At 33.1% G+C, this 26,521-nt stretch overlaps 1 protein-coding gene across 1 annotated transcript in view; it reads right to left on the reverse strand.

Moving 5' to 3' along the window:
* TMPRSS15 (transmembrane serine protease 15) overlaps positions 1–20,409 on the reverse strand; it is a 133,162-nt gene extending 112,753 nt beyond the window's left edge. The window contains exons 1-5 of the mRNA XM_004264466.2: positions 20,265–20,409; positions 17,243–17,373; positions 16,891–16,958; positions 10,925–11,076; positions 6,250–6,283 (exon numbers count right to left, since the gene is read on the reverse strand). Of these exons, the coding sequence (XP_004264514.2) occupies positions 6,250–6,283; positions 10,925–11,076; positions 16,891–16,958; positions 17,243–17,373; positions 20,265–20,409 (530 nt within the window). The remainder of the gene's footprint in view (positions 1–6,249; positions 6,284–10,924; positions 11,077–16,890; positions 16,959–17,242; positions 17,374–20,264) is intronic.
* Positions 20,410–26,521: the final 6,112 nt, after the last annotated feature.

Genomic DNA, 26,521 nt, shown 5'->3' on the forward strand with positions numbered 1-26,521 from the left:
ATTATAGTTTTGGAGGTTTTAGCCACGGAAATCAGAGAAGAAAAAGAAATAAAAGGAATCCAAATCAGAAAAGAAGTAAAACTGTCACTGCTTGCAGATGACATGATGCTATACATAGAGAATCCTAAAGATGCTACCAGAAAACTACGAGAGCTAATCAATGAATTTGGTAAAGTCGCAGGATACAAGATGAATGCACAGAAATCTCTTGCATTCCTATACACTAATGATGAAAAATCTGAAAGAGAAATTAAGGAAGCACTCCCATTTACCATTGCAACAAAAAGAATAAAATACCTAGAAATAAACCTACCTAAAGAGACAAAAGACCTGTGTGCAGAAAAATACAAGACACTGATGAAAGAAATTAAAGATGACACAAACAGATGGAGAGATGTACCATGTTCTTGGATTGGAAGAATCAACTTTGTGAAAATGACTCTACTACCCAAAGCAATCTACAGATTCAATGCAATCACTATCAAACTACCAATGCCATTTTCCACAGAACTAGAACAAAAAAAAATTCACAATTTATATGGAAACACAAAAGACCATGAATAGCCAAAGCAATCTTGAGAAAGGAAACCCAAGCTGGAAGAATCAGGCTCCTGGACTTCAGACTATACTACAAAGCTACAGTAATCAAGACAATATGGTACTGGCACGAAAACAGAAATATAGATCAATGGAACAGGATAGAAAGCCCAGAGATAAACCCACGCATATATGGTCACCTTATCTTTGATAAAGGAGGCAAGAATATACAATGTAGAAAAGACAGCCTCTTCAATAAGTGATGCTGGGAAAACTGGACAGGTACACATAAAAGAATGAAATTAGAACACTCCCTAACACCGTACACAAAAATAAACTCAAAATGGATTAAAGACCTAAATGTAAGGCCAGACACTATCAAACTCTTAGAGGAAATCATAGGCAGAACATTCTATGATATAAATCACAGCAAGAACCTTTTTGACCCTCCTCCTAGAGAAATGGAAATAAAAACAAAAATAAACAAATGGGACCTAATGAAACTTAAAAGCTTTTGCAGAGCAAAGGAAACCATAAACAAGCTGAAAAGACAACCCTCCGAATGGGAGAAAATATTTGCAATTGAAGCAACTGACAGAGGATTAATCTCCAAAATTTACAAGCAGCTCATGCAACTCAATATCCAAAAAACAAACAACCCCGTCCAAAAATGGGCAGAAAACCTAAATAAACATTTCTCCGAAGAAGATATATAGTTTGCCAGCAAACACATGAAAGGATGCTCAACATCACTAATCATTAGAGAAATGCAAATCAAAACTACAATGAGGTATCACCTCACAGCAGTCAGAATGGCTATAATCAAAAAATCTACAAACAATAAATGCTGGAGAGGGTGTGATGAGATGGGGACCCTCTTGCACTGTTGGTGGGAGTGTAAATTGTTACAGCCAGTGTGGAGAACAGCATGGAGTTTCCTTTAAAAACTAAAAATAGAACTGTCATACGACCCAGCAATCTCACTCTTGGGCATATACCCTGAGAAAGCCATAGTTCAAAAATAGTCAAGTACCACAGTGTTCATTGCAGCTCTATTCACAATAGCCAGGACATGGAAGCAACCTGAATGTCCATCGACAGGTGAATGGATAAAGAAGATGTGGCACATATATATAATGGAATATTACTCAGCCATAAAAGGAAATGAAATTGAGTTCTTTGTAGTGAGGTCGATGGACTAAGAATCTGTCATACAGAGTGAAGAAAGTCAAAAAGAGAAAAACAAATACTGTATGTTAATGCATGTATATGCAATCTAAATAATAATAATAATAATGGTACTGAAGAACATAGGGGCAGGACAGGAATAAAGACGCAGACGTAGAGAATGGACTTGAAGATACTGGGAAGGGGAAAGGGTAAGCTGGGACAAAGTAAGAGAGTGGCATGAACATATATACACTACCAAACATAAAATAGATAGCTAGTGGGAATCAGCCGCATAGCACTGGGAGATCAGCTCGGTGCTTTGTGACTACCTAGGGGCGTGGGATAGGGAGGGTGGGAGGGAGACACAAGAGGGAGGAGATATGGGTATATATGTATACATATATCTGATTCACTTTGTTATACAGCAGAAACTAACACAACATTGTAAGGCAATTATGCTCCAATAAAAATGTTAAAAAATAAATACCAATATGGAAAATATGAATATTGTTTTGCTATATAAAGGCAGTGTGTTTTGGGATTTTATCAGATTTTATTTTTACCTAGTCTGCTGTCTCTGCCTCATCTCCTTTTGTACACATATATGATTTCAATTCCCCACAAAACCATTGGTTAACACATTAACTATTACAGAAATTATCCAGATGCCAGTTTTTTTAAATGACCTTCCATTCTTAAAACTAGAGTCCTTTGATTTGTGTACTACTTAGTTTACCATTTCATTCCTTAATTTTTGCTCTAGTATTTCTTCTTTTCTAGGAAATCTGTACAGTACTTCTCAAGAGGGAATTTTTAGCAAAGGAGTTAAGAAATTCTATTTAAGGAAATGTGCACAAAGAGAATAATAATTGGTTCTGTTTATTAAAAGCTGTTCAGATTGTCTGAATATTAGTTGCTGTTTTCTTGAGTGGGAAAAAATTGGCATATTTTTATATCTATATGGTATTTTATCTTCTGGATATTAATTTTTTGGCAAATTATGAAAACCCACCAGTAAATTAGTATTATTTGGAATTCTGCAAATGGAAGGTTTTAAGTAACTGTTTATATTTGTATTATGAAGGAGTCAGTACACACTGAAATGTGATTACTTCAGAGTGATTCACAGTCATATCAATGTCCAGTGATTTGGGGTGAGGAATCTCTTGTGCTTACTTTGTGCAGACTCTGTGCTGAGCATTGTGGGACCAAGTTCATTTCATTGTACTGTATTAGAAAAAGAGATATCACCTTACAGAAATTCTCATCTACTTTAAAAGAACAAATTTAATCTATTTAGTAAGACTATGACTGGTCAATTCAAATGAAATTATAGTGGAAAGATACTTTAATTCTGTTATCACGTACATAGGAATGTCTTAAATTAGAGGACAGTGCTTAGCAATATATGTATACTTTTTTCTCAAATGCAGAGAAAAAAAATACTTAAAGTCAAAATACATTTGGTGTTGGTTACAGTGCCTGTGTCTTTGTCCTGGGGCAATTAATTCATTTGAGGAGTATAATTCTGCCTTAACTTCTCTTGACCCAACTTTATGTTCTTCACCAAATCAGCCAGTTCCTTTTCTTCAGTCCCCAAACCCCTCCACATAATGGAATTGTGGCAAATTGCATGTTGTTGGAGATTGAGAAAGCCCATGGTAATGAAACTTTTGTTTTTTTCTCAATCATTGCCTACACAGTAAGCAACAAAAGACTAGAACAAGCTGTATTCTAGAAACCCTTCAAGCATATGAACAATTGCCCAAAAGAGCCCCTCTCAGGCACACTGTAGCAGCCAGAAATCAATCGGTATAATTCAACCTTAGTTCCCATCTCTCCCTTTACTCTTCCAAATGGGTTAGTAAAACTTTACAGTAATTGGCAACAAAGACAGTTGAGCAATAGAACATAATCTTCATGGACTTTGTACCAACTATCATATAAAAATTCTCTGCGGCATAATTTATAATATTACTAACGCTCAGGTATATGATGCATGCATTTGCTGATTTTTCTCACACTCTGTCTTCCAGGCATATAAAAAATGAGAATAAAGTTAACATCCCTGAAAGGCATATTCATAATAAATTATTGCTTGGAAACTGCGGTTTTCAAGTTTAATTGTCTCTTTCCCTTCTATAGATTTATAGTATCTTGACATATGAGAGGAATAAATGGGAAGGATGACTGGGGACTCATGGATCCAGTAAAAGAGGGAATGTGATATTTTGCCACCTGCTCACCTTATTATAATTTTGTGAGGATTGAGTAAAGTAATTTAGTACAGTCTCTAATAACAGGAAAGCTTTGGATATGGAGTTTCTTTGGTCAAATAAATGATCAGATTAAAATGAGCATTACTGAATACAGTAATCTTGTCTTAACCTTAGTTTAGTTTTTGAAAAATGTTTTTAAAAAAGTATCCAGCTGCTTTTTTTTTTTTGATCTAAGTCTGAAGGGGGAAAGGAGAAAGGATCTAACATGTGTCCCTCTTTATGCCAGTCATTAATTTGTATTTGTATTATTTCTCTTCTTCACGACCACTCTAAGATATATATTTAAATCTTTGTCTTTCAGATAATAAATACAAAGTTCAAGAAGACTAGGTAGCTTATCAAAAGTGATGTGTACAGTAATTGGTGGAAATGGTTATGGTGGATTCACCCACACACTTTCAATGTTTGAAAATTGTATGTTACTTTTTGGTCTTCATTTTCATTATCAAATGCTTACATAAAGAGTGAAAGATAGGACTAAATACGTACTGATCCCATTCTTATAGTTTATATGTAGGAAAGGAGATTTCTATTCCACTCCCTAGGAGAGAAAAGTAAGGGTTGAGTATTACCCTCATGCTCTCTGTTCCCCATTCTCCATCTCCTTTGACCAGAAGAAACTGGGCTGTTAGCCAACTTTTGATACTGGCCAATATGTCACAAGACCTTTGGCCTGTGAGATATTTTGGTCCATAAGACATTTGGTTCATTCCAAAATGTCCTTAAAATTTGGTCCTATATAAAATGTCCATGAGCATATTTGGTCCATGCCAAATGATTTTGGACAGGACCAAATTATCAAGGACCTTTTTGGTGTGAACAAATTTCTTATGGACGTTTTGGACAAGACATAGTCCTGCAAGGAATTGGTCATATGGTTCAGCCACTTTTTATAATTTTGGTGGGTTTGTCTTTAGGAGAGTAAGGGGGAAAACTTAAGTGCAAGGATTTCTTGCTTTAACACATTTTTTTACCCCACTAAGTCATTCCACATATTTCTCTTACAGCATTTTATATACCTAAGAGGTCCTCAATAACTGTGGGTTATTTGAATCACTCAGTGAATCAGTAAACAGACAGATAAATGGAAAACAGAGCACTAATTTAGATATTTGTTGCTGACTTTTAAAGTTTTAGAAATAAATTTCTCAAAATATATTAGAATTATTTTTTCAGTTTATTTTAGATTAAAGGAATTAGTCACTATAGATCCTAAAATCAGTTTTTGAAAGTGTGTTGAAAGGTGATTTTAGAGGCTATAAATAGTTTTCTACATTGGATAAGGGACTATGGGCTGAAGAGCAGTTTTATTTTTCAATATGTTGTGCTACTATATGGTTAACACCTACATACAACCCCAGGCAGGCTTATCCTACCATAAAAGACCTCTATAGGTTTAGAGGTGGGATAACTTGTTTCATAAAGCATTTTGATTAATGATTCGTATATCATTCTGCTTTTCAAACATCACACCAACCATTTTATACAAGAATTATTGTGTTACTCAGAGATCATTTATAATTTCACAAATGTTCTCTCCTTGTATGTATATAACATTTGATATAAATTCTAATAACATAAAAATGGCAGTATTATTTTTGGAGCTGACGATCCACACACTATTGCCTTTATGGAGTTTACCTAAAGAGATTAGGTTCACATCCAGACCACTTAACATGAAGATTAAGTTAGGACCAGAGAAGACATTTTGGTTAACCAGCACATAGACAAAGGTACAGTAGACAATTACTAGGAATCCAGAAAAATTTTCACATTACAGTTACATATCAGGAGTTGGCACAAGGTAGGCATTTAATGAAAAATTGCTGAATGAATGAATCCAAGGCAACTTTGGTACTGGTTTGGCAACCATACCGTGTTAAGAGAAAGAGCAAGCATGTCTCCCTTGCATGCAGAGAGAATAATTAGAGAAAAAATTCCCTCACATCCTATGAAACTTACATCCTTTCTGGCAGACATTTTGATCCTATTGGTGGTGTTCTTAGCAAAAGGTAATAACCATGGCTCTAATAGATGAAGGACTGAAGTGAGATCAGATAATCCAGGCCTTGATTGCCTCAAATATATTGTTAATTTTTGGTAAAATATTAGGCTAAAAGTATAAACTTTGATGCTCTAGTTTTCTTATCTATTAAATAAGGGTACTGTTAACTGCTGTGTTATCAGAGAATTCTCAGGAGTCAAAATGAAATATTAGCAAAAAGTTGTTTTAAAATAAGAGAAATAATATTAAAACTGATCTGGAGTTGCCAGAGGACTGCTGGTAGTTAGCTTGTCTGTAAAAATAAATGACATAAAAACTGATTATTAGGAATTCCTTCTGTTTAATATTTTACTTGAGAGTTTTAAAAATTACTATGAATTATTAATATTTATTAACTTAAGAATACATCATTTGTATCTGGAGCTGAAAATAAATCTATTATGTTTTTATTGATTTTTAGAGCTGTACAGCAGAGGTTTTTAGATGTGCTTACTTTTTAAATAATGAAGATGATGTTTGTCAATTATCAATAACTAAACATAAGAATTCATTAATTTCATAATGGCTGTAGACTAAAATGTTCTAGATTAATCTGCTATTGTTTGAAATAGGAGCTTGAGTTATGCTTAGACCATGGGCTTTGGAGTCCAGAGGAATTCTTTTTAATTCCTGACTTTGATAATTAATAGCTGTGTGGCTCTGGGCACATTCTTTATTCCTTATGTATTTTTAAGTGGAAAAAATATTAGTCTCTACAGAATCATTCTGAGAACTAAATGAGATAATGTTTGCAAGAGAGTGGCATGTACATATATACACTACCAAACGTAAAATAGCTAGTGGGAAGCAGCCACATAGCACAGGGAGATCAGCTGGGTGCTTTGTGACCACCTAGAGGGGTGGGATAGGGAGGGTGGGAGGGAGGGAGACGCAAGAGGGAAGAGATATGGGGATATATGTACATGTATAACTGATTCACTTTGTTATAAAGCAGAAACTAACACACCATTTAAAAGCAATTATACTCCGATAAAGATGTAATATATATATATATATATATATATATATATATATATATATATATATATATATATATATATATATGGTACCTGGTCCAAGTAGATACTTCAAACGAATAGATTTTTCAAATATTATAAAAATGGTCATGATTATGGATAACACTAAAAGTAATGTGGTTATAGTTTTATAACAATTTACACTTTAAAATCATTTTTATATGAATTCAATACTTGTGATGACTTCTAAAATATTTAGAAAATTTTATTATTTACAATTTATGGGAAGCAGATTTTCAGAAGGTGAAATGCCCAGTGATTCTGGTAGTTGACAGGATTAGTGTTCAAATCTTTTGACTTCAATTTTTCTACAACAGAATGATTTTCCATTTTAACATAACTCAGGTTAGTTTTTAAATGATTGATAATTTCTCAAAGCACTCTTTTGATAGTCAGTATGATCTTGATAAGACAAAGTGAAGAGGTAGTGACCAATTGTAGTTAGAAACATAGGGTGGAGAAATGCTGGAATAGAGCAAATTTAACATTAAACTTTAGATTGTCCTTTCCAAAGAGTATGATACATTTTGAAAGTTATCATTTCATTATATTTTAAATTCCTTTCCCTCATTTATAATGACCTTACAAATGTCCGGGTTTCATTTCCAAGGCTGCATTATCAGAGCCATATTTTGAGATCACACACATGCGCACACACAAACACACTCTCACACATCATATATGCATACATACATATATAGAATTTAAAATATGAAAGGAGCATTGGAATTGGAAATGCATATCCTTATATATATAACTAGGCACTATGAACTTTGCAATATTATTAACTATGTTATTCCTAACCAAATGTATGCTTTATACATTTTGATATGAAGACTAAATATCTAATTTAGAAAGAGCCGCCAGAAAAATATTGAATCCTTGACTAATGTCATAAAGTTTTATGATCACCAAATTATACATTTTGAAATGCCATAAGTACTGACCTGAAGTTGTTGCAGGACTCATCGTAGAGAAATTCTCCAAAGACGCTGGAATAAAGTTGGTTCGACGTTAGGGTTTAGAGTAGAAATATATTACAAAACATCGAGTGCAGTTTGAATATTCATTCAAAGGGCATCTGATCTACCAGAGTTTCCGTTTCATCCTTTCTCATCCTGAATGTTCCTATTTATTTATTTAATTATAATTTGATTGTGATACATTTGATGAATTTCCAGAATCTCTATGTATTCTCTATAAATTTACCTATGCAAAATATTTGCTTTATTTTACCCATTTAAGAAAGATATCTATTTATTCATCATAATTATATAGAATAATTTATATTTAAGAGAGACAATATAACACACCATATCTTGTCAGACCTAGAATCAATTGTTTTGCACTGAAACAAATGGATGCCAAAATAATCTTACACATGATAATATCTACAGGGAACTAAGTACTGTTTAAGTATAAAGTGCTTTTCACATAAAAGATAAAAACTAGCTATTTTCTTCACCCATTAACATGTTTAATATTTTTAAAGATATAATGATGACTATATTAAAAATAAAGAAAATCATATCTTATGATCTAATGAATTTGTTTTCATTCAAAACAATATTTATGGTAAGTGGGTTAAGAGGTATGTCCTCTTCTACTAACTAGATTGTTTATTATGTTATTTCTTCATTACTGCACTGTCTTCTTTCTAAAAGATCTATAGCAGTTTCATAAATGTTATATGGTAGATTATTGATGAAGAAGATAAAATAAGTTTTATAAGATATTTTCATAAAGAAGATAATATTTTAATTTTCACTATGTTTGGTTTGACAGTATACTATATAAAAATCAAAGGTATCTGTGAAATTATTAACCAATTTAAAAATGTAATAAATTTGAAAATTCACATGATGCAAGTGAATATTAAACTTAAATACCTAAAATTAATTATGTTGATTATGTTAATTATATTAATTATGTTTATAAATGTGTTTTAATGTAGTTCAACAAGTTAAATGTAACTTCAACTTCTGGATCATATTCTTGAGTTGATGTTGTGATATAGTTTATTGCATTTATGATCCTTATTCTAAGTTAATTCAAAGGATATAGTTTTATTGAATAAATAAAGTTTTTAAAACCACAAACTCCCCTCTCCCAAATAGTCCCACCATAGAGTCATGAAAATAAGTTTCAGCACACCTGTCAATTCATTTGCCTCAGCAGACCTCCAGAAACTGATGCCTATTCAAATAAAGATAGCAAGATACCACCTTTCTAGAAGAAAATTGACTATTGAAAAATAATCAACATTGTTTAAAGACAAAACTATTACAAAGAAACTCTAATATAAGTGCTAAGAGCGCAGATATTAGGCTAAGACCGCGTGGGTCAGAATCCTCAATCCACCTCGAAATAGCTAAATTTTCTGTATGTTAGTTGTCTCATCTGTAAAATGGGGGTAGTAAAGATACTGTGTAATAAGATTGGTATGAGGAGTAAATGTGTTGATAGAAAAACCACCTGTTGTAGCTAATAATAGTTAGTAGTAGTTTTCAGCTCATTTGAATCAGACAAAAATCCAAAACAGTCTCTGCTCCAGCAGCTATGCCAGAGGGGACCAAACCATCAGTTGAAGAAGCACTTAAGAGCCTGAGCTGTCTTCTCACTGAACAGGCACAGCAGGATATAGTAGGGGGCTTAGTGAAGGAGTACTGTGCTTTATGAACCCATGTTGTAAAGGAAAGCAACTCGAGGTCTGCAATTTTGTATCCACTATAACAAAATTTTAAAAATGCATGTTTTTTTATGTTTCCTTTAAGGGCAAATCTATACTGACATCTCATTCTGAAGCAAAACTATTTGAACTGGCAATAAGCTGTTTGCCTTTATTCCACTTGATGTGGATATTTATATATTGATGAGCTTTCTAACATCTAAAAATTTCTGAATTCTAAAACATATTTAGCCTGAAGGTTTACAGATAAGAGATTGTGGATCTGGATGGGCCTGGCAACTTACTATTGTTTTCAACCAAAATAGGACTCGGTATACATGTATACATGTTTGTTGAATTAAATTGAATGGGAAATAACCAAAATGGAAAATTTAGAATAACCTAACATTGATAGGCATTATTGTCTTGCTATTATATTTGATGCCCTATAACTCTTCCCCTTTGATTATTTTTATCTTAAAATTATTTATCATTTTAAAATAAAGTTTTATTTTTTATAAGTAACTGGGATGAATCAAACTCATAATCCCCTCTTTTTACTTCCTTTCCTTCCTTTTTTTTTTTTTTTTGCGTTATGTGGGCCTTTCACTCTTGTGGTCTTTCCTGTTGCGGAGCACAGGCTTTCCGGATGCGCAGGCTCAGTGGCCATGGCTCATGGGCCTAGCTGCTCCGTGGCATGTGGGATCTTCCCGGACCGGGGCACGAACCCGTGTCTCTTGCATTGGCAGGCGGACTCTCAACCACTGCGCCACCAGGGAAGCCCTTCTTTTAAGTCCTCAGTCAGAGACTGGATTTGCCACTTGACTATGTAATCTAATAATATCTATATGACTATCACAAAGTAATGTGTCACTTTCCAATGCAGGGTTCCTGGAAAGTCAGGGTGTGCTTGGCCAATGGCAAAAGTGTGATCAGACCCACAAACATTTATGCATGCCAGTATTTTCAGAACCTTTTTGATGTTTGATGTTTTACAAACATTTTCTCACTGACATTTTTCTCCAAAACAGTTTCTCCATATTTTATTTTTACTATGTAAATGTGTTACCTCAGTCAATAAGACAGGTTTCTAAAGTCCAGGGTGATCCCACTGCTCCCCTGATACATAGCTAGAATTTTAATTTCATAGCTTAACAATTCAAAGAAATCAAATAATGTTCACAGGTACCTGTAATATCAATGCTGTTCACATCAATATGGAAAATGGCCAGTTGGCTGGATTTCTTTGCTTCAATGCCTTGAATCATTTCTTCTTTTACATTTTCATCTGACACCCACTGGGCAAAGAGAAGGTCAAATATGACTATAATGCTGCCATTTCTGCAAAGCAAAAAAATGACATAAGAGAAAAAAGTTAGCCTTCTTCAAATGATTTGTGTTCAATTTATGTAAGGTGTCTTTGAAATTCTCCACGGTTATCCCCTTGTTAATCCTTATTACACCTATACAAAGTAGGTCATATCAAATATTATCTTTATTTCACAGGTGGAAGAAAGAGAAATTTAAAGACAATGTTTCTCCAAGAACACAAGATATATCCAGATTAGAACCTGATTTTTCTGAGTTCCACATTAGCATGCTAATCCCTAGGCTAGACCACAGATACTTGTGTCAAATTAAACCAAATCACATGGTATCATGACATTTATTCTTATTTTACTGTTTGAAATAATGAAGAATGTGAATTTGTAATTTTTCATAGATGACTTCTAAGTAGGAATAGGTCTAAAGTAGTTTCACTGATTTCAGAGAAAAATTTTCTATATAGTTTATGAATGCTTGATAGCAAGCTTATAGCAACTAATTTATATCTACTTTTTCTTCTATATTCTTAATATAAAATAAATAAAATATGCCCTGATTTAGAAGGGTAGAAAGAAGACAAGCATAAGTGGATTATTGGGAATTTGTGGGATATTCTGTCTCATGGTCAAGTGTTGGGATTTTCTTGCCTACTCGTCTCCGACCGTAACATTAGAGTTCAAGTACATGACCCAAGTCATCTTCTCTTTTACTTCATCGCCTTCTCTGAAATATGCATTTTCAAAGTTTTCTTCACTGGTGATTTGTTTACAGTTTAAAGAATCATAAAAATGAATAAAGTTTGGGCCCACTAGAAATACTGGAGAGATTTTTGCTCTTCTGTCTACATTTCTACTTTGCTACTGTGCTTTTAGGATACAACTGCTTGGGAAACAAACTCTAGCTCTGGTCTTCATTCTGTATCCTTCAGTAAGCTGTGGGTACTCAGGGTTTACTTGGACCCTTAAGAGGCAGACCAAGGAGAACCAGATTTTGCATGGCATGTTTGCTGGTTCTGAAATTTACACATTCACATTCATATCCTTGTGATATCTTTAATGAGTTTCTTGAAGGGTTTCATCAACTCCTGAAGAGTTCTTTATGTATCTGTATGTATATATGTCTTGATAAAAACCTATAATAAATGTTTTTTTTTTTTCTCCAAGACTATATACAGGATAAAAATGTTCCTGAAAGATCACAGCAGATCAGCATTTCCTCTCAGTAGGATATTCCTTTTTGGTTTCTGTGCTACTATTCAGGTTCATCGTTTAACAGAAGTGATTCATTTTTATGTAGCTAGCTTTTCATGATTGATGTGAACAGGATTCTCTGATCAATAATTGCACATTTCACCTCTATTAGATATATTATTTTAAAATGTTAGAATGTTTAACTTTCCAATCATCTGATTAAATCAGAGTATCCAAATCCTGTAAATGGCAAGGCTCCTTAGTAACTATTTAGGTCCGGGTTCCCAAATTTACCTGCACATGGAATCACTGCTGTCCTTGATAAAAATAGATTTCATCACAGACACTGTTTTTATCTATTCTTCCACACTTGTTAATTTTTCCATGCTGGCTGGTCTCTAATTTTGTTTGAGAATAACTCTCCATTTTCTCATGGCTTCTCCAACCATTTCTCATGTCAATGATAGTTTTATTCATGGGCATATGACAAGGCCCTGGTCAATGGAACATGAGGGGATGCTGATCGGAAACTTCTTGAAAACTTCTCTATATTTAATCAAATAAAGGTTCATAGTGGACTACTACTCTTCTTTGTTGAATGTTATTATGTATACATGTGATTGCTGGAACAGTCACATCTATATTGGGACCATGAAGCAAGCTATGATTGACAAGCTAAAGATAGTACAATAAAACAATGAAACCACCTAAATTCTTGATTATGTCTCTGTCGTTGTTCCACTGAATTAACCTCTGCTGAAACCTCCAGATTTCTTGTGATGTCAGATGGTAAATTCTTGTTGTTTAAGGCACTTTTAGTCACGTGTTCTGTTAATTGCAATTAAAAAAATCTTAACTGTCATACAACTCTCAGGCCTCATCCATATTTATTTAAACAGATGCTCAAGAAAAGGGAGATGACTCTATTTTTGCATCTGATGTTGGCCAACATTGCAATTTTATAAATAGGGAGAATGAGACTCAGAGTAATATAGGTAACCTTGCCTAGAGTTATACAGCTTATTAATATCAGAGAGAGAGAAAGGAATAAAACCCAGAACCTCTGTTTCCCTGATGTGTTTTGCTATAGTTCCCATCCCCACCCCACATACCACTGCTATCAACACCATTATGAACTATTTGTCAATAGGAAAGACAATACAACACATTTGCCTAGATGCAGATCCAGGTTTTTATCATCTTACATTGTTACCAGAACTTTATATCTAAAAAGATGCAGAAAATAGCTAATTGGAATTGGGGGGGGGGAGGATGGATATTTTATTGCCGCCACACTTTGAGAGACAGAAGTTTCCCTCTTCCTGTCCCTTTCCCTTTCTCCTTCCTCCTCCCCGCCACCTGTTCTTTTTCTTCCCATTTTCCCTCATCCTCCATCTCTTCCTCCTCCTCTGCCTCCTCCTTTTCATTGTCTCCTTAACAAACGTCACCCCCCAAAATTCTTAAATGGACAGGGTTCAATATGGTAAAGATAAAGTGAGAGTGAGCAAAGTCCATTAGTTTCTCTGTCTTCAATTTCTAATCTTTACCTCCTTGGTTGCACAGCAGATAGCTTTAATTCTGATGAAATCGGATTTTTCTCTTTGTGTAACTTTCACATATTAAGTTTGACTGACCACTTGCTTTTATTTTATTTGAGTTAGGGAGTAAAAGAGGTAAGGTAATTTTGGTAGAGAGCATACAAATCTGGAATTTTCTTTCACTGAGTTGAAAGTAACTGGATAAGTTCATCCTCAGGCATAAAACATCTTTGTATGAAAGATGTGTTTTCTTACTTGTGAATTATACATTGAATTTAATAATTTATACTTTGCAAGGACAGGAGTGACAGATCCTATATCCACATACAGTTGTATTCTTTAAAATTTGTTTCTTACTCAGAGTAAATGTTGAGATAAGAGAGATATACAGTAAAAATCAGGAAACCCATAATAAACTTTTGTGTTTCATGTAATAAGAAAGCTATATTATGTTAGTAGTTTAATAATGATCTCTATCACTGCTGTGAAATTGAATTTATTTATTAAGGTAATGTGAATTCTTCCTTTAGGGAAAAAAAAAAAAAAACAATGGCCATTTTCATTTCAAAGTACTGTTCCAGTGGAATATCTGAGTCTGTTTTTTTTTTGTTTTTAACAGATAAATCCTATCATTATACAGAGAGCCTGTGTGCAATAAATCAAATGTTTCTTATCTCTTATTTTCCTTAATGATACTGATAACCTCTAGGGTTGCTGAGTAAACAAAAGTCTTTCCTTTCCTAACTTGATGACTTATCTGTGCTCAAAGGGCAAAATAAGCTTCATATTGCCATAAAGTGTAAACAGCACTTTATTAGAAGAATCAACTCCTAAATGCTCTTTGAGTCAAAGTGCTTTCCACAAAGCAGAATAATAGAAAGTGTTCCCAGATGAGTGTAAACCATTTGCTTGTCCTGTAGAGTGGCTCTACACACACACACACACACACACACACAACTTAGCAGGGGGAGCAAGATTTGACATTAAATAATATTTTTAAAAGGAAGAAGTGATAGATTAATGACTAAGTTTAGTATTCTGAGTGCTATAACTTGACCATGTACACAAGAATGGGGTGTGTATTTCAGTAAAATCAGTAACAAAAAAGGAAATAGGCATTTTAAAGGATCTTTAGATGTATTTTTCACAGTTGGTGTGGCTATTGTTAGTTAGTTGAGAAGTCAGTTATTTCTGTGTCTTGATTTTATCAATTGGAGTTTAAAGTGAAAATAATTTACAAAAGGAATTAGCAGTCTGTCAATTTTTTCTATAAGTGGAATATGTCATTTTAAATGTGATTATTTAAAGTAAACCTAAACGTTTGCTTGTTACTTTCTTTCCTGCTTCTGAATTTTTCTCATCCTTTTCTTCTCTGTCTCCCAAAGTACCTACCTGTAATTTATATTACAGACATTTTCATGAAATTCCTTTGCATTGCATCTTTTAAAAACTCACTTCTGATTTAAAAGTAGTTCAGCTACAATGAGGTGAAAGTCTCTCTACACTGATGAAGTATATTATTTGAGAATTGTTATAAAATACGTATCAAGGCTTAGGAACTATATTAGTCTCCTAGGTAGTTTAAAGGAAGGGAAAGAAATAATTCCTTAGCTCAAATAATTTACAGTTTCACATATAGTGATTTTACTATCTAGAGAAACATAAGTTTACTTAATAAATATCAAAGAAAATGCTCGGGTTTTGATAAATCACCAGACCTTATATAAAAGTCTATATTCAGCAAATTTTCCCAATCTAGTAAAAACAAAGTTATCCAGCATGTTGTAAACAAGAGAAGACAAAGAGTTCCATTAGCAAAACTATCCTAATAAACTCTGCACTAGATACTGTGCTTTGCATGGGTTTCACTGGTTAGAGCCTGAGGAAGGCGAGGAAGGACCAGGGTTACCTCTCCTTAAGCAAGGTTTTAGTTCTAAAACCTTTAAGAACTAAATTTGAATTGAAGATTTAATGCAGATCTCCACGGTCAATCCTCTCCAAAACTGCAAAAGAGAAATTGGTTCCACTCATTCCAAAGCAGAGAAATAAAGTGAAATAAAATCTTTCATGCATGGTTTTACCTTCACAGAATAAATACTGAATAAATATTTTAAAACAGTGCTTTGAGGAAAACACACAAACAAAAGAAAATAATAAAAACCTTTCCTGAGAGTTCACCTGTGTCATTATAGCCCTAAAATTAGGCCATGAAAGAGGCTATCAGAGATCATAAGTCCTGGAAAACAGGAGTCAAAGCCTCTGTGTTGTGGATAAGAATGAAGCCAGTAGATGGAGGGAGGGTGGACTGGCTACTGAGACTATGATCTCATGAATATGCAGTGGGATAAAGAATGATAAATATAGATAGATAAGTAGGTGAGAAAGAAGGAAACAGAGTTCTAATTTTTTTTTTTTTGGTATAAAATGAATCTTTGTGCTTTTTTTCATGGTGGCTTCCACTAAGTGGATACATTTTGTTCCAACAAGAAATGGCAAGGCCTAAAGTTTCCTTCTGCCCATTAACTAATTCTGTCATTGTTTTTCTTTTTCTAAACATAATCTCTTTTCCTTTGACTTGACCTCCCTACCTCTATTTGGTCATTGAGAACTAAGGACCCTTTTACTAATGTCAGGACTTTTGTGAAGACCATGTACCAAGTATCTTTGGTGCCAGGCTTTCAGGTTCAATTAGTCTTTCTATAAAGTGAGATTAGTCTTTCTATAAAGTGAGGCTCACTGCATTCTCCAATGACCTGGAGTACCCTATGGCTTCTATTTGATATAGGTTAAATGTCAAGACTCCTAGGCATCTGTATGCAGTCAACCTCAGCCTTCTCCATGTGTCTCTGAAAGATTTTGCACTTAGGAGAGAGAATCATGTTAATATGAGATAAATTATCTAGCATTATTATTATTATTTGTTACAAATATAAAAGTTTATACTATGCCACTTTTCTCAATCCTCCTGGAAAATGTTGAAAATTCAAAATGTTCCATTTTCTCCTAAAAATAGTGACACTCTTTTACAAATATTAACAAAAAGATCACTATTTTGTGATCCTGTGCTTTCTATCTATAGAAAAATTTTGAACTATACTTACTCAAATTGTAAAACTCTTGAGTTTTTATATTCATTTTTCAGATTACTTGATTGAAAGATATCATCTATCTAAAAAAAGAAAAGGTTAAGAAAAGGCATATTAAATTTAAGATTTTGTTTAAAATTTTAAACAAAGTAATCTTTATATTCTACTTAGAACTGTATTGGAGTGATTTCCTTCTCTGTGATGATGGGTCTCATACATTTAAGTATGAGTAAATGTAAATGTAAGTACCTTTACATTTATTGACTAATTTTTTTCAAAGAGAACAAGATCTATGTATCTTTTGGCAAGTGGTTAGTGAAACTATGTTATGAAATTTTAAACTAGTTGAGGAAAGAAGGTCTCTTACCATTTGCTGAATGTCAAAAGCAAGAACTTTGAAATCCACTGAGAGTTTGTCTTGCAAATTAGGATTATATGTAACTCCGGATGTTATTGTCAATGTCCCTCTGGCTTCATGACTTTTTCCAAATGCTGCATCTAGATGAATTAATAAGAAACAAAACACTGAAAATGTGAATAATGAATAAGAGAAAATATGCACATTCCGGTTAAGACATAGAAGTAAAGTTCTTGCTTAATGTGCTGGCCCTGGAGTTCTTGATTTTTTTCTTTGCAGTCTTCGTGTTTCATCATCAGCTTTTTTATTTTTTAACTTATATTTTTAGCTATCTAGTTGTTTTAAAAGATTGAATATTAAACTTCTTCTTCTCTATCCCATTATTTTTTTTTTCTTTTCTTTGAAGTCTAAACAACTCTCCAAGCTTCCAAGTTTTGTTTGGTTTTTGTTTCTTTGTCATTGAGATTTCTGTTAGAAGATACAGGGATGATCAACTTCCACCAATCATGGGAACTGATTCAGGGAAACATAGTGAGAAGTGGACCATTAAAAGTTTTGTAGTTACTTTCAGATACTTCTTGAACACCTGGCATCAAGGGACACTGTTCATTTTCTACATGTGGATTGCTGTGAAGATTTCAGTGTGTGTATTACTTTGGAGCATAGCTTTGAAACTACTTCTCTCATTCTAATAATTATAAAATTGGCATGTATGACCTTTTGCCATTAGATGGAGACTGTCATTACTGGAGAAGTTATTGAGAATGCTGCAGAAAATTTATTATCTCAATATGAAACAATATAAGAAAAAAGCTAACAAACTGAATACAAACATGGGAAATAAAATGTGCCACTAAGGCCAGTACAATCCCATTATGAGATTATTTTCTTTGCATATATATTTATATTTAAAATGAATTGCTTCAGGTGAAACTCACACAATGATGAAATCATTAGTAAATGTAATAATAATGATGCATTGACCTGGTATGAGAAGATGTTATTTCTTCTTTTCCCAGATGGGGAAATTTGGGCTTAGATTCACTAAGAAAATTTCCCAATGTGATAAAAGTGACAGATCTGGAATTTAGAAAAAGGATTGACTGACTTCAGAACCCAAGATCTGTCATATATTGACACAAATCTCCTAGTCCAGAAGGAACTGTAGAATTATTACTTTAAACAATAAACTTGCACTTCGTCTATACAGTTACCATTGCATAATTGATGTAACATATTATTAGTACTATTTCATTTGTTTTTTAAATATTCAAAATAACATTTAGACTTGCATATTTAAAAGTGAAAGGCAAAGAAAGACTGAGGAACTGTCATGGATTAGAGGAGACTAAGGAAACATGATAACTAAACCCAGTGTTGGAATCTGCACTGGATCCTGAACAGGTAAAGACCTTAGTGGTAAAACTGGTGAAAGTTGAATAAAGTGTTTGGTTCAGTTAATAACATTGTAACAATGTTAATTTCTTGGTTGTGACAATTATACTATGTGTGTACTAGATATTGACATTAGGGGAAGCTGGATGAATGTCTGCAATTTTTGCAACTTTTTAAAAGTCTACAATGGTTTCCAATAAAAAGTGTTAAGAGTATATAAAAGTAAAAGTATGTACTGAAAGTAGAATGTCTTATATCCTCTAGTGTTCTATTATTGCCTATCTCAAATCCCTTCTTATATTCAGTTGTTCACAATTAAATCATATTAACATTTATAAATATTTATTCTTTTATTTTTCTGGTAAAAAAACTAACTTTTGTATTTTTATTGAGCATCAAGGCTTCCAATAGACTTCCAAATAATTACATATCCTTGAAGTTATTCACAGTATTTAAGTAAGACCAAAGCAGCCTCTTTTCTAAAAGTCTCAGTGAATTTCTATAATTTATTAAATTGTTCTTTTAATTATATAAAATATCACAAGCTTTCTTTCTCTTTAAAATATATTCCTGTATGTAGCTATAGTAGTTAAATAAACCAGAAATTATATTGGACTTATTTTATAAAACTATAAATCATATTTATTACATTCTAATTTACTTATTTACTAAGGGAAAATAACTAACTCAAAGGCTGAGCATTTTGTTTTCTTGGTAAAACCCAAATCACTCACATATAAAAGGTTTTGCCCTGAGAGTTTTCAGAAGGAATTAATATGCCTATATATAATTCATCATTTTTTTAAAAAATGTGAAAATGTTCTCAGAAAAAATAAATCTAATACCCAAGTTTCTGCTACGCTGCCATTTTTAAAAAATTATCTTAGAAATGAATAAATGGTAAAGAAGAGCACAAGTTCTAAAGTTGGACTGTCTAGTTTGCACCACCTGGCAATGTTGCAAGTTACCTAAATTCTCTGTCTCTGATTTTTCACCTATAAAAGGAGGGTAATAATAAAAACTAACTCATAGGTTTGTTGTAACAAGATAATACAATTGGAGATCTTTTAAAAGCAGTTGGTACAGGTAATTTAGCTCTAAATAAGAATTACCTTTTCTTTTTTCTTTCTGTCAATCACAAATTGCTACTCAGGCAACTTGAGATCTTTATAAATCCACAATTACATTCAAGTTGCCTTATACTGTTGCAATTCAAATTGTTGTACTAATAAGAGAATAAACATATAATTCTCTAGAAATAAACAATATTTTTTCTTTAACTTGGCCTACTTATCTTCTTCTATGGTCAACAATGTTTGAATAGGTTTATGACTTAAATTCTATCAGAACAGACCCACAGGCTATGAACCTACTTTATTATATGTTGGAACTGAGAACATTATCATTTTCTGTTTTAAAAACTTAGTCTCATGTTTGAATCCTGAATTAAAATCCAAATTCTATATCATGTTAAAAAAATTCTATGAAGTAAACTACGGTGAAGCATCTGGATGCAATATAAACACCTTGCCATGAAAGCACAGCAATGCATACAATATGCTGGCAGGATTCTGGAGATTAAAGTGTATACATTCATCTGAGAGCACTTTTCTGTAGCCAGGTCTATATGACTTACCTCTTTCTGATCCCCTGATTGACAGCCAGGCCACTGCAATTAACCCAACACAGAGCACCACCAATATGGCAAAGAGAGCTGCAAACATGACTTCATAGGTGCTGAGAGAATGGCGCCTTGAGGGTACACTTCGCTTTGAGCCCATCTTTGGTTTTTGAAGGTTTGCTACTCTAAGGGCTCTGAGAGAGCATAGAAGCTTCACCAGCTGAAGAGCACAAGCTCTCCAGTTTTCCAAGAAGACTTGTCTAACAAATCTACACTAGTCTTACTAGTCAGTGTAAATGAGTTGTGTATGTCCCTTTGGCAACATTATGTCTCTATACATTAAGTAGCTTTAAAAGTGCAGTTAATGTTTAAAAAGATATTAGTGAGTACAGAGAAGCTTAGAGTTGTAAATGTTAATCACCTGAACAGGCCAGTTGTCAGTGTGAATGATGTTAACTGCATGTTGTAAACAAAAATGATACTTTATCATTTTGAGAACTGGTAGAAGAAATATGAAATTCATGGTAGTCAAATTAATCATTGGGCACATGCACATGATATTTGTAAAGAGTCCCTAACAGATCAACCTTCCACCCTCTGACTCAAGTCATTATTAAGGCATTTTTTCCTGTTTTATGTAGGTGTAGACATTCTAAAGATAAATTTTAAGCACATGTGTGTGTATGTGTATATATATATATATAAAGCTAATATATATATTAATACTTAATCTCTCTTCCCACCCTCCCTATATCCCACTTTCTCTCTCTTTTTCTGTATCTCTGTATACATATATATATATATATATATATTTTTTTTTTCTTATTGAAACAATCACAAATTTTGTAATCTTCATTACGTCACCCATGTGAAGTTATGCAGTGTAAGGGAGTATTGATCTAACCTAAAGGAAAGTCCACTGAAACAAGACTTCATATGCCCACTTTTTATGGCCTCATGTAGTTATCAATGAACAGGAGTAGCAGCTGTGAGCGGAATTAAGCATTTTTTTTTTCTATTTTAAGAAAGTATTCTGGGTGGGGAAGACATTACTCACTTGTCCAGGACTTTATCTTTTTAAAAATGCCAATAGGGCTTCCCTGGTGGCGCAGTGGTTGAGAGTCCGCCTGCCGATGCAGGGGACACGGGTTCGTGCCCCGGTCTGGGAAGATCCCACATGCCGCGGAGCGGCTGGGCCCGTGAGCCATGGCCGCTGAGCCCGCGCGTCCGGAGCCTGTGCTCCGCAACGAGAGAGGCCATAATAGTGAGAGGCCCGCATACCGAAAAAAAAAAAAAAGCCAATAAAAACAAGAGGACATGTTGAAAATTCCACACTCATAACTGTGGTTATGGGAAAACCAGGACTGTTCTCTGATAATTAAAGTACAGTTTATCATGGGAACTTCCACACTTTGAATAACAATGAGTTTAGAATTAAAAATTAATAAATAAAACCAAACCTGTTCTGAAGTAAACCAATTTACCTCTTGTTTTGGCAAGTAAAACTGGCCAGAGATAAGGAAGTACTAGGTCAGAGGTTAATGTGCTGAAATTGTGGCATTTTATAATTGGCTAAAATAAGCAAGAGCCATGTTTGTTTTTTCTTCACTCTTGAAGGAAAAGAACCACATGTTGCTCTCTGAAAGCCTTGCTGGTAAAAAGTAAAATATAAATAAATAAAGGTATGTCATGGAATGTATTTATATTTTTTATTTAACTGATTACTACTAACTGTATTCTTAATCCCTTTAAAATACACATGAAATGAGAGACATCACTGGTGGAGTTGGGAGAGCTTTATCTTATTTATATCCTAGTAATAGGTGAGACCCTCCCATACAATAGGAGCCTGGAGAATGACACTTGAATTTGGGGAGCCAAGAATATGGAAGTACAATGACTGTTTTCTTCATTATAGCTGATGCAGGTGCAGCATATTTGCTTTCAGGAAATCGAGTAGAACTTTGTTTTATTTTGACTTTATATAAGGGAAGGAGAATATAACAAAATGAGTTCACATACTATGTTCCAAGCACAGGACAATAATATATTAAACATAAGATTGAAAATAAAAAATATATATACTTATGTTCAGAAATGAAATCAGCATTCATATTATAAATTTTCCTTAAATTATATGTTTTAAGTGATTATACTTAATATGTTCAAATAAATGAGTGGAATAATAGCTTTCCTTTAAAAAGGCATTAATTTATAAAGGACAGAATGAAATAAAACAAACAGGTTAATGTGAAAAACGGACAAATCATATGTCCTGAAATTGAAAAATTTACTAAAATAAAATGGAACTTGGCATATCATATAACAAAACTCATTAAGCAGTTATAATAATAAAGAGTGCGTGGTATTGGTCCAGGGGTAGAAAAATATCTCAGTAGAATAAAGATCCCACAAACATCCTGATTCATATGTGGAAACTTCACATGTCAAAAAGATAGTCTTACCAATACGTGAGACAAGGATGGCTATTCAAGAAATGATGCTGGGTCAGCAGGTTAGTCATCTCAGGATAAATAAAATTAGATCCTTATCTCACATCATGAAGAAAAATAAATTCCAGGTGGGTTAAATATACAGAAAAACTGCAAAAAAAAGTTTGAAGAAAATGTAGGAATATGTCCTCCTGATGTGGGATACTAAAGGAGTTTTTAAAAAAGAATAAACATTTTTAATTTTATTAAAAAATAAAAGGATGAACTAGGTAGAAGAATATTGATAAATTTAGCCAATAATAACACTGAGTGATTTTTAAACAAAAGATATAAAAAGAAAGTAAAAACAAGATACAAAACGGATTGTTTCCTTTTTTTTTTCTTTTCTTTTTTTACTGTGTATGTTTTTGTTTGGCTACAACAGAACAGAAGTGCAGCAAAGATTTTTGTATGAGTTTCTAAAATTTATTTGTAAGGTAATCCATGGAAAGTCCATGAAATGAGTTGGAAAGTGAAAAGTGGGGAAAATAAAGCCAATAAAAGTATGTAATCAAGCCAGAAACTACCATAGTCTCAGGAACATAATCCTGCTGGGGACTGCTGCATGAGACAGAGAGAAAAGTCCTCAGGATTACCACAATTAATGGGCAAGGAAGCAGGGATGTTTATTAATCAAATAGCCTTGCTCACTGGTACAGAGTAGCTTATGGGGCTTTAACTCTCCTACTTTCAGCTTACCCTGTGTGTGCGTACAACATTCATGAAACTCTGCCCTCAGCTTGCAGAGATGAAGAGAGCCTATGTGATAAGTACCCTTATAGTTTACAACTGAAAAATATTTTCCATAATTCATGGAGAATTTCTACTAATTAATACATAAAAGACAAACAGCAGGCAATTAACAAAAACACAAACCCAAACAAACAATACGGAAATAAAACATGATCACACAAGTTTCTATAGGTTCTCACTTTTAGTAGATGGTCAACTTCAGTAGTAATTATGGAATTCCAATTAAAATAAAAAATGAAATATTACTGACCTCAAATATACTAGCAACAATTAACATCCTTAGCATTACTAAGCAGTGGCATTCATCACTTGTGAGAAAGAAAATTCAAATAATCGTATAGAAGAGCAATTTGGTAATATCTATCAAAACTAAATATGCATATATAATTTGACCCCTGAATTAGTCTACTAACTATACATCCTAGAGAAACTCTAACAGTTGCAGGTCATTAAATTTAGGAAGATTGAAATCATATCAAGCATCTTTTCTGACCACAGTACTATGAGACTGGAAATCAACTACTATGTTGTACATCTGAAGCTAACATAATATTGTAAGTCAATTATATTTCAATAAAAAATAAGAAACAAGCTGCAGAAGAATATATTCAGTGTTACACTATTTAAAGTCAAAATAGAAAATAATTTGTTTAGTAATGCAGTTATATGTAATAAAAGTTTACATGGGAATGGTAAATAAAAACTTCAGTATCATGATTACTTCTAGGTAGGGATGGGATTGGATAGTATGGGAATGGAATACCAACCAAGCGGACTTCAACTGTATTTGAATTGTGTCAGCTCTCTTAAAATTTTTGAAATAAATTAGTGAACCATATTAACTTGACAGAGTTAGATGATTAAGACATATGAGTTAATAGTTTTCTGCATTCTTCTATTATATATATATATTCTTCACTTTATATATATATAAAGGGAAAGGGAAAGCATATGATTGATGTCTCTGTGTATTAGTTTCATCTTTATTAAATAACAAGTAAATTTGAAAAAACTTTATGCATAGAACTTTCTACTTTGAGAAACGTGGAAGTCACAGAACCAGCCCCCTTAAGTCAGTCATTGAATATTTATAGGAGAGTAAAATACTTATTTTAAACATATATTTAAAAACTTAACCATATAAGTTAAAATGATCTAGATGAAGTAGAAACAAATAAGTAAGAACAAATATCTGGTATGGTCAATGAAGAGAATATGTAGCTCTGGATAGGTCAGCATCATTAATACTCTTAATGAAGCTTTCAGTGAGGAAATCAAAATCGTGACAAGTTCAGTGATGGGAATGACACATTCCAGTTAAGTGAATAATGAAGTAGGAAGATACTTGAAGATAGTGAAAAATGGAGTAGGTAGAGCCAATATTGAACTTTTGGAGACTCCTAGGGGAGATTATATGTATTTTAGCCTATAATGAATGAAAGGATAAGAATTGGAAACTAAGAAAATTAAGAGTGTATAAGCTCTTGTTAATATTATTGAAGCATAAGGACCAGAGAGTTAAGAATCATGGTGCATAACATAGTCCATTCATTTGCTCAGCGTGATTTTATACTCTGACTGCCCTATGTAGCTGTAGTAACTGCAAACAATCTCTAAAGATTAAGGCCCTGAGCGTTTATAAAACATTTCTTCCACTATTCAGCATAATGTGAGAAACTCCCAATAGCTTTCATCTTTTAATAAATTCCTGTGACTGGGTTGTTATTGGACACATTTCTTGAATAAAAACTAAATTAAAAAAAATATAAAACAAGAAAATCAATATTACTCATCAATAATACTTTTGGATATTCTACAGATGATATTTTTCTCTGAAAATGTGTCCAAATACTCCAGTGTAGTCAGTCAATTAACACTTAGGTGACTCCTATGATTCCTGGTTCAAGGATGACAGAGCTGTATGAAATACACATCTGCTTGACTCCAAGGCTGGTATGTTTTTCTTTGACTTTTCATATAATTTCGACACAGTATTCTAAAACCTAATTGATAAGTCTTTTTATATTTAGGTGTTACAAGGGACAGTAATCTTTCTTTGTGAAATATCTGAGGACTTTGATAAACATCTTATGGGGTGAAAAAAAGAGTAGATCTTTAAATATTGTTAGACATCTTTGTCAATGAGGATCCTTAGATACTGTAATTCTAGATCACTAGGTATTATTTTTTATAGTTTTGACACTTGAAGAAAAATTTGATGGGATGTAAAATTGTGGTGCCATATCATCTTTCCCTCAGAAGCTTGTAGGTATTCCTCTGCTATTCTCTGACGCCAAGTATTGAACTAGCCTTCTTTTATGACTTTCTTTCATCTTCTGATTGCATGTGCATCATCATTGTCGGCCAGTTTTTCTGTGTGTGCTATTTTTAGGGCTGATGGATTCTATATATTCCTTGAGTTTATTCATATGTGAGAAACCTTCCTCTTTCTTTTATACTTGAATGATACTTTTCTGGGGATTATATGCATGGGAAAATGACAAGTTTATTTTTTTTCCTTGGAATTCTGAAGATATTTTTCTAATATTGTCTTTCTGACACAGAACATAATTGGGAAAATGTCTAAAGCAAACTCCATATCTTACTTCTCTATGTGACATGTTTTATATCTGCTTGATTGCCTAGAGAATTCTTGTTTCATACATGAGGTTCAATAGTAAATAATTTGGCATTGATAATTCTGAATTGAGTTTTCTTGGAATGTTGTGTACCTTTCTCAGTTTCCACTTTATTTAAAAATTAGCCTTCCTTTATTAAAATTTTGAAATTGTTTGTTGTTCAATCTACTAGATGTCTTACTGGGGGTTGGAGTCCAATTTTTTTAGGTTGGATTCTCTTAGTTATTTCTTTATATTATTTATACATTTCTCCAATTGTTACCATATCTGTAACTCCCTTATACATTTTAATTATATACGATATTCAACTCTGGGTTTTTTGTTTTCTGTTGTTTGTAATTTATTGTTAGTTTGTATCATGCTGCTGATTCAGATTGCAATTGGTTTT

Source organism: Orcinus orca, chromosome 5, assembly GCF_937001465.1.
Source record: "Orcinus orca chromosome 5, mOrcOrc1.1, whole genome shotgun sequence".
NCBI lineage: Eukaryota > Metazoa > Chordata > Mammalia > Artiodactyla > Delphinidae > Orcinus > Orcinus orca.